We start from the raw sequence: 14699 nt of genomic DNA on the forward strand, positions 1-14699 counted from the left end.
GGCCCTAAAAGAAAATGATGGTCCATTTAGAAAGAATGGATTGTGCAATCTGTGAAAACTCATAATGTTTATGAAAAGCGAAATGTATCAAGCATTTCCCATCTGCGTTTGGACTGACAAAATAAAAAGAACAATGAACAGAGTACATTAAAAATGCCTCAGTGTCAAATACAGGTCTGATGTAAATAAAATAATGACTCCCCAAGATTTATGTAATAGTTGGGAAAACAGTTTAATATTTTCTCCTTTGAATAATGGATATCATACCCCGCCAGTACATCTATACCAGCGTGTTTTATTTATTTACATTCAAAGATATAAATTAGTAAAAGTACTCCTGATAACAAGATTGTGTAGCTTTTTCCCAAATGCGTCTCAAATAAAAACCGTCCATAATATATATATATTTACAAAACAAACAGACGATGTCAGTTTCCCATTTTTGCAATACAACTTGCATACATTTTAGGCATCATTTCGCCATCATTTAAAAAAATAAATATCAAATGTAGGCTATTCCACTGTGAAGTCCTCAAGTTCACTTCAGTCCCGTCCGCTTTGCGTCCTCCTTTTACAAATACGGTTTCACAGAAAGGCCAAATTATGTTTTCCACACGTGAATATATACTAAAATAATATACCGTGGCAAATAAGCAAACTATAGGAACCTGAGAAATAACATGTAAATCACATATAATGGGAGATCTTTTTTTCAAACCATATGAAATCAGTATCCACAAATGCATCAAAAAACTGAAATAATACAATAGTAATCTGACAAACATGTGCTGTAGAGAGCGTCTCAGCCTGTGTGGAGCTGAGGAAGCGGTAGCAGCTTTCATTCCGACTATATGGTGGCACTAGATCCTGTTTGGAGTAAAGGTTATGAGGGTTAAAACATGGGGCCAAAAGGTGGTGTCCTTACTCGCTTTATAGTCAAAGCAATTGTGACACCTACCTGCAGACCATGGAAATAAAAAATCCCACACGATCAAATAATCAACTCCCTCCACAACCTCAGGAAACACAAAGTTATCCCAGGCTAGCTCTACCCAAAACAGCTCTATAATGCAAGTGCTTATTAAAATCCCCACTGCCTAATTGCCGGGGGAAGAAAACGTCCACCCAGCTGCATGTAGGCAAAGCTTTGAATGTGCGCGAGGAAAGTAGCCGCCACAATAACCTAAGTGACATTTGAAGATGTTGAAAATGCACAATGAATGCACAGAGCAAACGAACTGATTTGTTTGCTTTTGGCTGACCCTGTGTAATTATAATTATCCTAAGCTGAAAGATAAGGTTCGGGGCCCACTGTGCGTGCGCGCGCACACACACACACATCAGAGGAAACATAAAAAAAAAATAGGATTCCTGCTCAAAGCTATGGCAACATTTCTCCGCTTATTGGATTCTCAGGCTGCCACTGTGTGGTGTGTGTGCACGCGCGTGTCTGTGTGTGTGCGTGAGTGCGCGTGGTTGGGCTGATTTGAGGCTTGTCCTTCATGGGCGTATTTTAGATATCTCTATATATGTGTATGTGTACTTCTGCAGATTTTTTTTGCAGTACGCTTTTTTATGACACCCATACTGCTTTCTAATGCAAAGATTCAGTGAGTGACCAAAATACAGGTATTGTTAAAAAATGTTGAACAATTATAAATGGATTATTCCAGAAAATGCATTGCGTTGAAAACGAATTATAGGCCACAATACACGTTCGTATGGTTAGACGGCGCTGTAAAATATCCATCTTAATAAATCATGTATTCTCATATTCAGTCCTGCAATCGTATTGATCTTAATCAGCTAATAGTGTCAGATAATGCCACTTGTATCTCATGCAAGGTCGCTTGAAAAATAAAGTCGTAATTTCTTGAAACAGCCAGCATCACATGGTTTGACTACTATGACACAAGAAAGTGACACAACATGAAACCAGTTGATTTGCATTGCAAACAAGTGAACTCCTTTTACTTCCGCCGTGGAGTAGTTTCACTCCCACGTTTAAGAAAATTACAATCTCAAGATTCAACACCAGATTAAATAAATTTTCCCAAATGGTTATTATTTGTTTTTAACAGCCGGATCGTGGTATTACGTACCTTTCTTTGCTTCTAAATTTGCAGGTCTGAAAAGCTGTTGTTGCTGATCGACAACAACAATCTGGTTTGGGTTATTTTTAACGAGGGGAGAGTCTGGCCTGTGTTTGGGGTTTGTGCTCGTCTCCACAGCCTGGTGAGAGGAGCTCAGACCCTCGTTTGCAGCAGCAGCAGCAGCAGCGGCGGCGGCGGCGGCGGCAGCAGCCAGACTCACTCCAGATGAATTAGTATACCGCAGGATCCCTTGGCCCTGCAGGGGGCTGAAGTTGCCATAGTTTGTATAATTGCTATAAAAGGGAGAAGTGTAATAAATAGGTCTTCCAAGGATGGAGGGGGCTGAGTAGAGGGAGGGGGAACTGGCAGCCGGGGAGGTGGTGGAAGACGTAGGGGGGGTAAGGAGGCCACCGCTGGAGGAGGGGCAATGTGGTTGCCCAGGCTGCCCCAGTTGCTGATGTTGCTGCTTTTGGTCCGAGGTAGCAATTTCCGCCAGTGACCACAATTTGGGCTTGACTGTAGGGTTCTGGGGCGCCCCCAAAGAAGGTCTGCTATCAAGGCATGAAGACGATTTATTGGTATTAATAGTGTTGATATTGACGAGGCTCCGGGCCAAATCCTCGCGCTGGTTGTGGAGATGGTGGAGATGATGGAGGTGGTGGTGGTGATGACTGAGCAGTGGAGCTTCTACTCCCGTTAGAGGTGACGATGTGACAGATGTGGGCGAGAGCTGAGCCCGCAGGTCGTGGTTCTGATCCTCGCCGTCCTCGTCACATTTGTCGCCGGCCCGATGAGAGCCCAGCTCTCCCCCACGACAGCTGACCTTCTCCCCGTCAGACTCTGCCGAGCAGGAGTGGTCTGTCAGAGTGTCGACGTGCAAGCTGATACCTAAAACAAAAGGAGAAAAAAAATGAAAACATAAAGATATAGTCTATAGTTAAAGAAAAGCAGAGCAATCCAAAAGGTATATAAGACAGGAGAAAGACAATGGAAGTTGAACAAAAAGAGACACATATTACATTTTAATGAGCAGTCATATTCTAACATAAAAACAAAAAAAATAAGATGAGAATGTTTAATAAATATATTTTAAATATCTGAAAACTTATCTTGTAGTCAAAGTAAATTCCATGTCCATTTGTATTCAAAGCAATCTCTAATGTTTTGGTTATAAATAAGTAAGATATTAATTATTCATATCATTTTAAATAGTAGACTACGATTAAAATCCTCTCCTATAATAACAATAATTATTTCCTTTTTTTTTTACATAATTATACAAAAATGTCATCACGATAATGACATTAACATTAAGGCCACTCATGTGGATTGCTATGTTGTGTGTCTACTTTTTCCAGTGACCTGCCATTAATCATGTTCAGAAAATAAAAGGTTCACCTTAACAGGTCATTTAGTTTCAGAACCTCATTTTCATTAACACAATTATATGAATCAAACACAGTTACTGAAACAATACATGAAGCAATAAATATAAAATGTTATATTCAAAACAGATTATTAGGACATTTGTTTCATGGTTTAATCATTTCATATTTAATTTGCACTTATTATTTCACTAAATAACTTAACTCCCCTCCCTATAACCTCCATCCTACCCCGAATTATTAAATGGATCATTGGCTCGGTCGCCAGATAATACCCCACCTTCATCCTCCGCTGAAGCCTCGCTGTTATCCAGCGTTTTGTCAGAGCGCTCCACTTCTTTCCTCTCTCCGTCCCCGTCCTCCTCGTCCTCGTCTTCGCTCTTATTCCTAGGCGCCCAGGTCATCTTGTTCTCCTTCTTGAGCCTCCGTCTGGCGTTGGCGAACCATGTGGAGACCTGCGTCAGGGTCATCTTGGTGATGATGGCCAACATGATCTTCTCCCCTTTCGTCGGATACGGGTTCTTCCTGTGCTCCTGCAGCCAGGCCTTCAGGGTGGCCGTGGCGTCCCTGGTGGCGTTTTTGCGGTAAGCCGGGTCGTTGAGTGTGTAGGGGTACCCTGGACTCCCGTATGGGTGGTAACTTAATGCCCCGGCCATGCCCGACGTGTGCGCGTCATATGGAGAGCTCTGGGGGAAAGTTACAAAAGTCAGGAATCTGCGACGTGTTTTCTAACGCTGAGTTTTAAATGTTTTTTTTTTTTATAATGTGGAATTCATGTGACATGTCACTAATTTACGAAACAAGTTCACATAATTAAAGGGGAGTTTAAAGCACACACACACACACCAATATTACAATCACATTAAAACTAGTAAAACAATCGATTTTATTGTAGTTGTTTGTTTTTTGAAACCTGTCAGAACAGGTGAAAAAAGGCTGAAGAGTGGTACAAATGCACTGACAGATCTTATCCTGATTTTTTGAAAAGCATCTTGGCTTGATTAATGCCGTGCATTGCATTGTTAAAAAAAACTATAAATATTTCATTTTGTGCTTTGATCCTTTGTCAAAGCTCCTCATTAAGTTTGAAAAAAAGCACTGTAAATACAAGCAATAGTAGTAAACACACTGTGCGTAAAAGCAGGCCGCAGAAAAACACGAACTAATGGTTAACTAATGGTTAAGATCATTATCGGATTAACTAATAACAGGGCTTCTGTTAATATAGCCGTAAAGGAAAATTCAATTTTCTGTAATCACCTATTAACTTCCTCATTTTCTTTCAGTGGCTGCTTTTTGTTTTGTTGTGGCAGCCCCAATGTGTTAACATATCTTCTCTTTGCAGCATTACAAATCCCATTAGCAAATCACTTGATATGCACCTTTCCTAAAACGCTTGAAGTGCCCTGTGACATTAGCATTGCAAGTCATGCTTTTCATGTTAAAATTCCGTTTATTCAACTCAGAATAAAGTCAGGCGACTTCATCCCCTGGTGATTTTAATGACTGCTGTAGAAAGAAAGAGTAATAGCTTGTGTAATATGAATTTCCTATGGCACACAAATTGAGTGCTTAGAGACTAAAGGCTCAAATAAAAATCTTAGTTGGTGTTCTGTTTTACATAATTAGCTGCGCAGTGAGTGCTAAGCGTTGGTCAAGCCATTACAATTTGCAGCTCATGCTTAAAAAATCCCATTTAAGCCAAAGAGGTCAAGGATTTCATAAGAACCCGACAAGAAGGCCACTAGATATAAACATATGGCAACCGTGCACTCAATAAGAAAGTTCCGCAAGCACTTACTGATAAAGGGATCATAACAACAAACACTGTACCGATTTAATCGCGCTATATACCAGCGAAAGACAGCTAAACATTTACAGACGTTAACTCGCCGACACATTCACCTGCTTTAGAGCCTTATCATACAGAATCATACACGCATATACAAAATGTATCTCACCATGTAGGATGGGAATCCAGTGGTTGGATCCGTGGAGTATGACAGTGGACTGGAGAAGCCTGCACCGGCCGAGGCGGAGAAAGCAGCCGATCCAGGGTAAGGACTGAAGGCTGAGCCAGAGGACGACCTCGCCAAGTCTTCATTCGTGGGGCAGCCAGAGCCGAGGCCCCGTAAGCCGGACACGAATAAAGAGCCAGAGAGCCCGGGGGCTGGTAGAGGTAACCCTGAGGATAGGACATTGGTGAGCGCGCGACAGTTCGCCGATTCCAAAAAGGGAGGAAAAAACGCGCAGGGCGGCGAGCGACAACAGCCAAAAATAATAAACAATCAACTCAATAATCAGCCGTGCAAACAGTCATCGGACAATGAAAATAAAAAAAAGTCCTCCCTCCACAGCCCCCTTACTGGGAAAAAAAGCCCCGAAAGATCTGTTAAAGTGCCCACATAGAGGCAATGTGGCATGCGTCTTGATCCCCTAGCGTCCGATGTTTTTAGTACGCAGCACTATGAAGTGAGGAGTTAGGAGGGAAGGAGCCAGTGGAGTTTCAGACACACAGAGCATTGGGGGAAACTGGAGCTGTCACTCCGGCTCATCTGAATATCCCATCCCCGCCCCCTTTCTGCCTCATAGAAATGGAGCCTCGTAACAAAACCAAGACTCCACACTGTAAAAAGTAAGTTATGTCCATTTTAACAGGAGTCGTTCAGTTTAACGTGATTTTAAAAGCTATTTACTTAAGAAAATCAGACCAACTGTATGAGATAATAATGTAACTGTTGCTAATGCATAATGGTCCACATCTGCTGTATGTGTCACTTATTTCAGGGAAATTCACTGCACAGGTGATGTGTATCAGAATTTAAAATTGAGTCATTAAGAATTTTTATTTTTCAATTCCATTATGTCAATTCAAATCCCCAAAAGCGCATTCATTGATCTTTTTTTATGATGGATATTTTTTGCAGAACAAAGTCATAAAAAGTCTGACAGGGAGAGAAAAAGAAGTATAGAAAAATGATTTCGCCTGTTTAACTTAAATAATGTTTGTGCCGTCGGGTTATTTATTTTTAATTGTTTTAAGGTCAGGTTGATTGTTGCACACAGCGTCTGTCTGATCACAACGTGCACGCACTCCCATAACAACTGTGCAAGAGAGAGAGAGAGAGAGAGAGAGAGAGAGAGAGAGAGAGAGAGAGAGAGAGAGAGAGAGAGAGAGAGAGAGAGAGAAGGGGGTTGAGAGAGAGAGAGAGTATAAAATGGCCAGAGCTCTCTACTTGCAGCTGGTTATTTCGTCAGTCCAGCTATCAGACGCGGACACATCCACGAATGCATGCGAGCACCGATAAGTGTGCGCGCTCGTCAGGCAGCGCGCGCCCTAGTCTGCGGGAGGCGTACCCGGCTCCTTAATTTACACCACTTAGCGCATCTCAACTACACTCATCCCTTATTATTACAATTACATTCATCAGGAATAATACATCTGTTGGTGGTGGTTATTGTGGCTTTATGAGGGGCAATCTGTCCTCTATACAGACACAAACACTGTTCAAGTGCGCAATTAGGGGAGTTTGACAGTTTTTACTCATGCATTTTGACAGTTTTTTGGGTCCACTCACCTTTCTACACTGTTGTGTATTTGTTGTGCGCGTTTGCACTTGTCTGCATGCAAAACAAGGCCTAGCATTGTCCTTTATTACTGTGATTACAGGCATTATGACCTCTGTTGGAGACAAGCGATACAGCACAGCAGGGTGGACACCTAATACTGTGACAGCGGTGTTTTTTGGAACGGACAGTCAAGGTGGAGACTACTGGGTAAATGAGTGGCCTAGCAGTCTTCCTCATCAGTATTCAACGGAATAAATGTGTTCATCCATCAGGTGCTTGTTCCTCCACTGCAGTCTGGTCTGACAGTGTTGTAAACAGCAACAGCACAATTTAAATAGGTGCAATACAGCGTGCCTGTTAGCAGGACTGACTGATTTATTTATAGCACCTAAATACATGCATAATACAAAAAGAGGCCAATAGTAATCTTTATATGTATATATGTATATATGTGTGTATATATATATATATATATATATTGCAGTTTTGTTAATTAACACATATCATATAATGCCCTTCATTCAAAACCTAACTTAATTACAGCTATCCATTTCAAAATTTAGACTACTTTGAAAGGAGACATGACAGTGTTATGACTATTACATAGCCCTTAATAGCACATATTGTCACAACATAATATACGAGTCTATGCATTAAGAACAGTGTTATCAAACCATGTCAGGAGATGCAGTATTGTTTTTATAAACAACATTCTAAGCACTGCTAAATAAAATAAACCATACTTTAAAAACGTCTGTTGATAATGCTTTTACGGCTGTTTTTATTGTTGTGACTACATCAATTTACTGACATATCATACTAAACAAAACTAACTGTAACTGTATAAAAAGCTATGAACATATTACATACAATTACATTTAATATATTTTCATTAGACCATGTGTCAAATACATAGGCCTATTAAACAATCACATCAGTCATAGTACATGGCTATGGTATGATTGTAAAAACAGGCTGGCTGCTGAGAGATTGACATAAAAGGAAATTAACTTTTTTTTTTAAAGCAATGAATATATACAAGAGCAAATGCATTTTCAATGTTTGAAGCAGTGCATATATAGATAACACGTTGCGTTATAAGCTGTAATGTTGGTTTAACCATATTCAAGACCAGTTAGTGGACACCATCATGACATGGATGAAAAACATAAAGTACTAGTGTCAGTTATCCCTCAATAAGCAGAGCTATATGACTAATTATTTACAGTAGTGTCAACATGCTGCATAGTTTTCAGCCTCCCCAAGTATATATATCTCTTTGAAGACACTGATCATATATGGCACCATCTATTATTTGTGATAGTTTGTCTGCTATTCAGGAAATGGCTTGTATTTTTCAGGAAGATTTAGTGGTTTCTCTGTTTCGGGAAGGCCTAATCAATCCCAGAACAGTAAATGAGTACGCTTAATATAGATTGGGTCAAGATGTGGCTGACTGGGAGTACTGTTTGGCCCACACCAGGGGGCACTGTCCCCTCTACACACAGACCATAGGCTAACCATCAGTACTGTACCATCACTGTGCGTGTGTGCGTGTGTGTGCGTGCGTGTGTGTGTGTGTGTGTGTGTGTGTGTGTGTGTGTGCATGGCGTTTTTTTACTTGTCTGTGTGTAAGTGTATATAATGGGGAGTGTATATGTAAATGTCTGTGTGCACATATGCATATTGTGAAAGTGCACCTGTCGGCCTGTTAAGGTGTATAACTGTGTGTGTGTGTGTGTGTGTGTGTGTGTGTGTGTGTGTGTGTGTGTGTGTGTGTGTGTGTGCGCGTGCGTGTGCATGTGCGTGTGTGTTAAACTCTGCAGTAGTGCATTCCAGGTCTCAGTTTCAGACAGGCTGGAGCTCCTAAGATATTTTAGTCCCAGCCTGATGGAGATATAGGAGATGGGAGAGAGAGGAGATTGACAGACAGACAGGCAGAAAGACAAGACAAACTGAGAGACAGACAGATAAAGACAGCATAGAGAGTATAGAGACAGTGGCAGAAAAGCATCAGGTCAGACAGTCAGGGAGGCAGACAGACAGGGAAAAAGCCGCCAGTTTAAACTAATATAAAAGAGCTGTGATTACTTTCAACGCTGTTTGAATATGGTAATAACATTTTTGCTGATGATGTTGAGGTGAGTGGTAATGAGTGATAAAAATGGACAAAAAAAAATAAAAGGAAACAACTACGTAACTAACAGCATATAATGTTTGGGCTAGTTTTATTGACCAAATATATCAAAAGAGGTTGAATGTCTGCGAGCAACTGCATTTTCACTTATAAGTTAATAAATGCACAACATTAACAAACACATCTTACGTTTTGCAATACATTTTGTTTTCAATTTGCGAATACACTTTTGTCCCCACATTGTGTTTCCTCAAATTAATTAGCTTTTGATATTTGCTAAAAAGAAAAAACAAACACACTTGTAACATATTGATGTTTATTATAAATACATATAACTGCGTAATGGATTAAAGCAGTTTCTCTACCTCTGCTCACTCCAGATAACTCCATATCAGTCGTTTTATGAAAAATGTTATCCTTCATGAATGAAGGAAACAGATATTGATTTCTCATCTATTCTCTCCCAACAGAATTTACCACTGAATAATGTCGAACTGGCAGAGGTGCTTGTATTGCACTGGCTGATGATTGCTAGCTGCTAACCCTTTTTGGTGGAGTAAATTGCCCAAAGTTGAATTGAATAGCTGAAGGATATAGCTTTGATGTCATGCTCTTTGTTTATGACACATGTGACTAAATAAATATTGATTTCTGATTTTCCATACGCTTTTGAACCTCTGCACTGCAGCTGTTGTGCACCTTTTATATTTGATCAACTTCTATGACTTGCATTGGGCCTTATGTGTTAACTATGTCGGGAGGTATTTGGGGGCAATGTGGGGTGGAGCTGGGTAAATGTGTAAATGCATGTGTGTGTCTGTCTATCACTCTAACTATGCATGGCTGTAGGTGCATGACTAACAGTGCGGCAGTGTAGCAGAGAAATGGACTAGTTATGTAGTCATATTGAATTGGTCTGAAATCAATACGGTCTGGGAATATAGCAGTATGATTAAAACCTGAGCCTGGCTATTGTTCGCAGTGTTCATTGCCTCCATGTCTTTGTCACTTATTAAGAACAGTACCTTGAGTTTTTCCACCTTGGAAATAACTTTTTGTCTTCTGGTCTGTTTTCTTGTAGCATTGAACTCATCCTAAGGGTGTTGTACTCATCTTTGCTGGACAAACTCGAAATATGGAGTCAATCAATTGAGAACAGTGTGTATTATGCTCTAACCACATGTCCTCTCCTGAATTTTGAGACAACCAAAAAGCTTAAAATGTTTCATCCTCTGTGGGCTGTTGAAGGAATGTTCAGTATCCCAAACTAGCACCACCAAGTACAGTGCATGTGTGTTTGTGTGCTTTTGTTTGTGCGTGGGCGTGAATAAGGAAAAACTGCATTGTGATCTTTCATTGTGCAACTTAGTTAGCTCTGCAGAATTTTCGTCAGCTTCACATGATCAAAACAACTTCCCAAAACTCTTGGGATCGGTAAAAAAAATAATGTTGCAGTGCATGTCTCTGCATATCTGCCATCGCAACAATGTCACATTAGCTGCATTTTGATACAAGGCACTACAACAATTCATCCCCTCCTCCATTACGGGTTTGTCGCGGAAATGTCTTTGGTCTTTTTTTTCTTGTACAACGGGGGAGGGGTCAGTAGCGGAGGGGGCAGCTGGGGGAAGCAAGGGGTTGGGTGGCACACTGGCGACAGGCCGTCATCTCTCTCCCCGCCTGGCATCTGCCCACTGCTGCCAACCCTCTTCTAATCAGCAGCCGTCCATGTGCTTGGCAGCAGAGGGGGTTTCAAATCAGCTTCTCGCCCCGAGTTAAAAACCCTAAGCCCTATCACTTTGTAAACGGGTACCTTTAGGGCGACTGATGCAGCGACGCCTCTGATGTGCTGGAGTGGAGAACATCGGTTGCCTCAAATATGTTATGCTGCTAGCACTGTTGTTGCCGTTGTTCTTGTACTTGTTTATCATAGTTGTTTTTTTAATACCAAAATCACAAGGCAGGCTCTGTCTTTAGGTTTGATTTGTTTAACATGCTGCTAACTGACATGGATGTTGGGAAAACAGTTCTCGGCGAGGAAAGTGAAGCAGTAAAGCGATGGGCTTGAAGTGTAATTCCCCTTGAAAAAAGAATGGAAACAAGAACCGCACTTGTAGTGAAGCACAAGTCTTTATTTTGCTTTACTCTGACATGTTGTCTGAATTGGTGAGACAAGGAGAACGATGTTCCTGCTTTCTAACTCATGGTTGGAAAACTCTTGCGAGTGCTGTCGTGCACACTACAAATATCACATATGTTACTACCATCTCACAGTGTATGACATAAAGTGTAACAGTGAGTTCAAAGATGATGACACCAGGACTGTTAGGCTTACACCTATGATTGTAATTCTACAAATATTCATTGGAGAACAAATCATTTGGTGTATAGCATAAAGCTACAGGGCTCATTCATCTGTGGGGTGGAGGGTGGGGGATTTAGGTGGAATGGCTGTTGGCTTCAGAAGTAACAAGCACAAAGAATGGGCTATGTGGAAGGGGAAGCAGAAGAAAAAAATCCACAAATTATAGGAATTATGTGCAGCATGGGTTTCAAACACACACACATCCAGACAGGCTGATTGATGAACCAAACGAGTCACCGAAAATCAAAGGGGGGAAATAAAGGGAGACACAAAGGGGGGACAATTTGAAATGGACTAACCCTCTCCGGTGGCTCTGTAGCCAAGGGTCGGACAGATAGGGTTGCCTAGAAAGAGTCTGCTGACAGCCAGTGTCACTGGGCTTTGTAATCATTGTGCTGGACCTGATAGGGTTACTAGCGGCTAATCCAGGCTGACCTTGGTTAGGTGCCCTGAATGAGGACGGCTTTGTACAGTTGGGACAAGCTAACAGTATGACTGTGATGCTGACATATAATGTCTGCGTGGGGACTTGCCACCACAGCTCTTTTGTTGTCCTATCGAGTTGCAAGTCCCAGCCACAAAAAAAAAGAAAAATGTTTTTCTCTTTCTCTCCGGGTGGAAGAAAGGTGGCATTTAAATTGTCACTGGGGAGAAGGTAAGGTTGTATCTCGAGGTTCAAGAGGTCAGCTCTTGTGTTGGATGGTGTTCGAGTGACTTCAAAACAAATCCTATCGTGATGAAATTTCATGTTGTTGCCAGGTAATGGCCCGTGTGTGTGTGTGTGTGTGTGTGTATCTTCACTGGATGTGATAGAAATGCCACCACACATCTACAATATGTTCCTACAAAAGGTATCTCTGAGACAAGGCCAAACTGATACAGCATTTTTTCCCTCCCCTCCATAGAAAGAGCATGTTCACAAGAGGAAACTGATATATTTCCGTGAGAAAAATGGGAAAGAATGAAAAGAAAAGAAGACTGAATGTGACTACCTGCACTACCTGATAGCAAATCATAAAATAAATCATTAGTTTTTAGAAATATTCTGCTTGTTGTTAATTAGGGGAATACATATATGTCACAAGTATGTTTATATTGTCGAAGATTCACATACGCACGCACACGCACGCACACACTCACGCACACGCACATGCACGCACGCACGCACGCACGCACGCACACACACATGTACGCACAGGCTCCAACCGGTGTGAAGGCAATAGAGAGAAGGCATCCTTGCCTTTCTTCCTGCCAGGGAGAGCTGTAAACGGGAATGGGATTCCCATCCCCTGGAGCCTGCTACTAATCCACAACAGGCCCACTGCTGGATTACTGGGGACATCAGCTGACATGCCAACGAGTGCACACACATGCACACGCACACATAGGGGTGCATACACATGTGCACACTCACCTACGCACACATGTGAACTGTGAACACATCAGTGCAAGCGCACACATATGGCAGCCACGCAATATGTGCAACGTACACTGATGTGCATGCACATCAATGGTCAGGCGGATTGATGGAAGCGCACACACACAACCAATACATACACAAATCACACACATAATCAAGACCTGGAATGCAGCTCATGGCTTTCATACATTGGCAGGACAATATAGAGATTGCCATATTTCTACAGTCAGGAGTTGGCAGTAATGGCTAAGTCTGTCCTCTATTGTCCCTGCTGGTCTGGATGCATGTTTATGTATATACGCTTGTTGGAGTCCCTCACCATGCCACTATACACATCTATCTTGCATTATATATGATTACGTGCTTTGTGATTCATGCGATTATTTTTCTAACTAAGGCTGAACAATAAACAATGTTTCTGAAAGTGCAATTCATGAGATATGCATTGAAAAGTCCAAACAATTGCTTCTGGAAATCAAAATTAGAAGCAAGTGTGGTCAAGTATGTTCACACACACAGATAGTTTCGTGTTGGTTGTTGTAGCTCTCAGTGCTTTAACAATCATACAGTTACAGAATGATTGTGCACAAAAAATGCATTTTACACAATTATCTTACTTTAGCTTTAATATGTGTTCCTTTTGAATTTTTTCAATATTATTTAAACTAATTTGATTGTACTTTTGTATCCCTAGAAAGGACATTATTACATTATATTACATATTACATTATTACATTGGTGCCAAAATAAAGCATACAGCATTGTACTGTATGTGAACGCAGGTTGATTAAATGTGGAATAGTTTCTACCATGGTACATCATCTATTGATGAGAAGCTGCCGGTTAAAAATATTTACAAGCAACTGTATGTATGTGTGAAAAAAAAACCCTCAGAAGACGCAAGGAAACACTGACGTTGTGAAAAGGAATATGTGATTTTGAAAGCTCCTGCTTGTAATGTGGGGGGAAAAAAAAACCAATGCTGACACAGCAATATTCAACAGATCAACCAAAAGTCAGGCAGTATAGATACAATGTCATGCCATTGTAAAGGTTATTAAAAATGATTTAACTGGAGGTGAAAAGTTTCAAACAATAAAAGGGCACATATTATTGTCTCGCAGTTATTTGGGAGATCAAATGCAGCACTATAAGTCAGGATACAAAATGTGCTGATTGCTCAAAACTATCAGCTCCAACACACAAATCAGCTGTAACACATTTCAAATGCAGTCAGGTAAATCTCAGCCCATGATTAGGTCAAGCGTGGTGGCGGTATTTGTGGTAAACACTGTTCCGCTCTGGGGGCTAAACGTTTGTGTCAGTAAAGAATAATTACACCCTTCCACGTTGTATCTATCGTGTTAATCTCGGTCCACAGCAGCCACTTTATTCTCTCGTTTGTTTAATAGCTCACTAGCAGCTTTATTGTTTCAAAGTGCTCGATAGCAAACCTGTAAATTCACTGTTCAACATTTGCCCCCGTGGCGTTGTGGTTCACCGGTGCTGAATGTTGAAATAAAGCAAACAGTCATTGATCTGCAATCAAAGATCCAGGACAGGAGGTCATTTACATGTAGAGAAGAGAACCATTTGGAGCTGTGCTGCAAGGCATGTGTGCAGTAAAATCCATTTAACAGTAATTTGCTGGCACTATTGACATACCTACACTAGGTATATTTAAAAAATAAATAAATCACTAAGCTAAAATATTTTGTGTAGTAATGGT

At 41.0% G+C, this 14699-nt stretch overlaps 1 protein-coding gene across 1 annotated transcript; it reads right to left on the reverse strand.

Annotated features, from left to right (window-relative positions):
* Nucleotides 1-219: 219 nt before the first annotated feature.
* Nucleotides 220-5910, reverse strand: irx2a (iroquois homeobox 2a). Its single transcript, XM_029450638.1, is given in 4 exon segments — nucleotides 220-2981; nucleotides 3759-4164; nucleotides 5440-5582; nucleotides 5585-5910. Coding segments are annotated over 4 exon segments (1530 nt in total). The 5' UTR covers nucleotides 5679-5910; the 3' UTR covers nucleotides 220-2094.
* Nucleotides 5911-14699: the final 8789 nt, after the last annotated feature.

The sequence above is a fragment of the Cottoperca gobio genome, chromosome 16, assembly GCF_900634415.1.
Source record: "Cottoperca gobio chromosome 16, fCotGob3.1, whole genome shotgun sequence".
In the NCBI taxonomy this organism is placed as follows: Eukaryota; Metazoa; Chordata; class Actinopteri; order Perciformes; family Bovichtidae; genus Cottoperca; species Cottoperca gobio.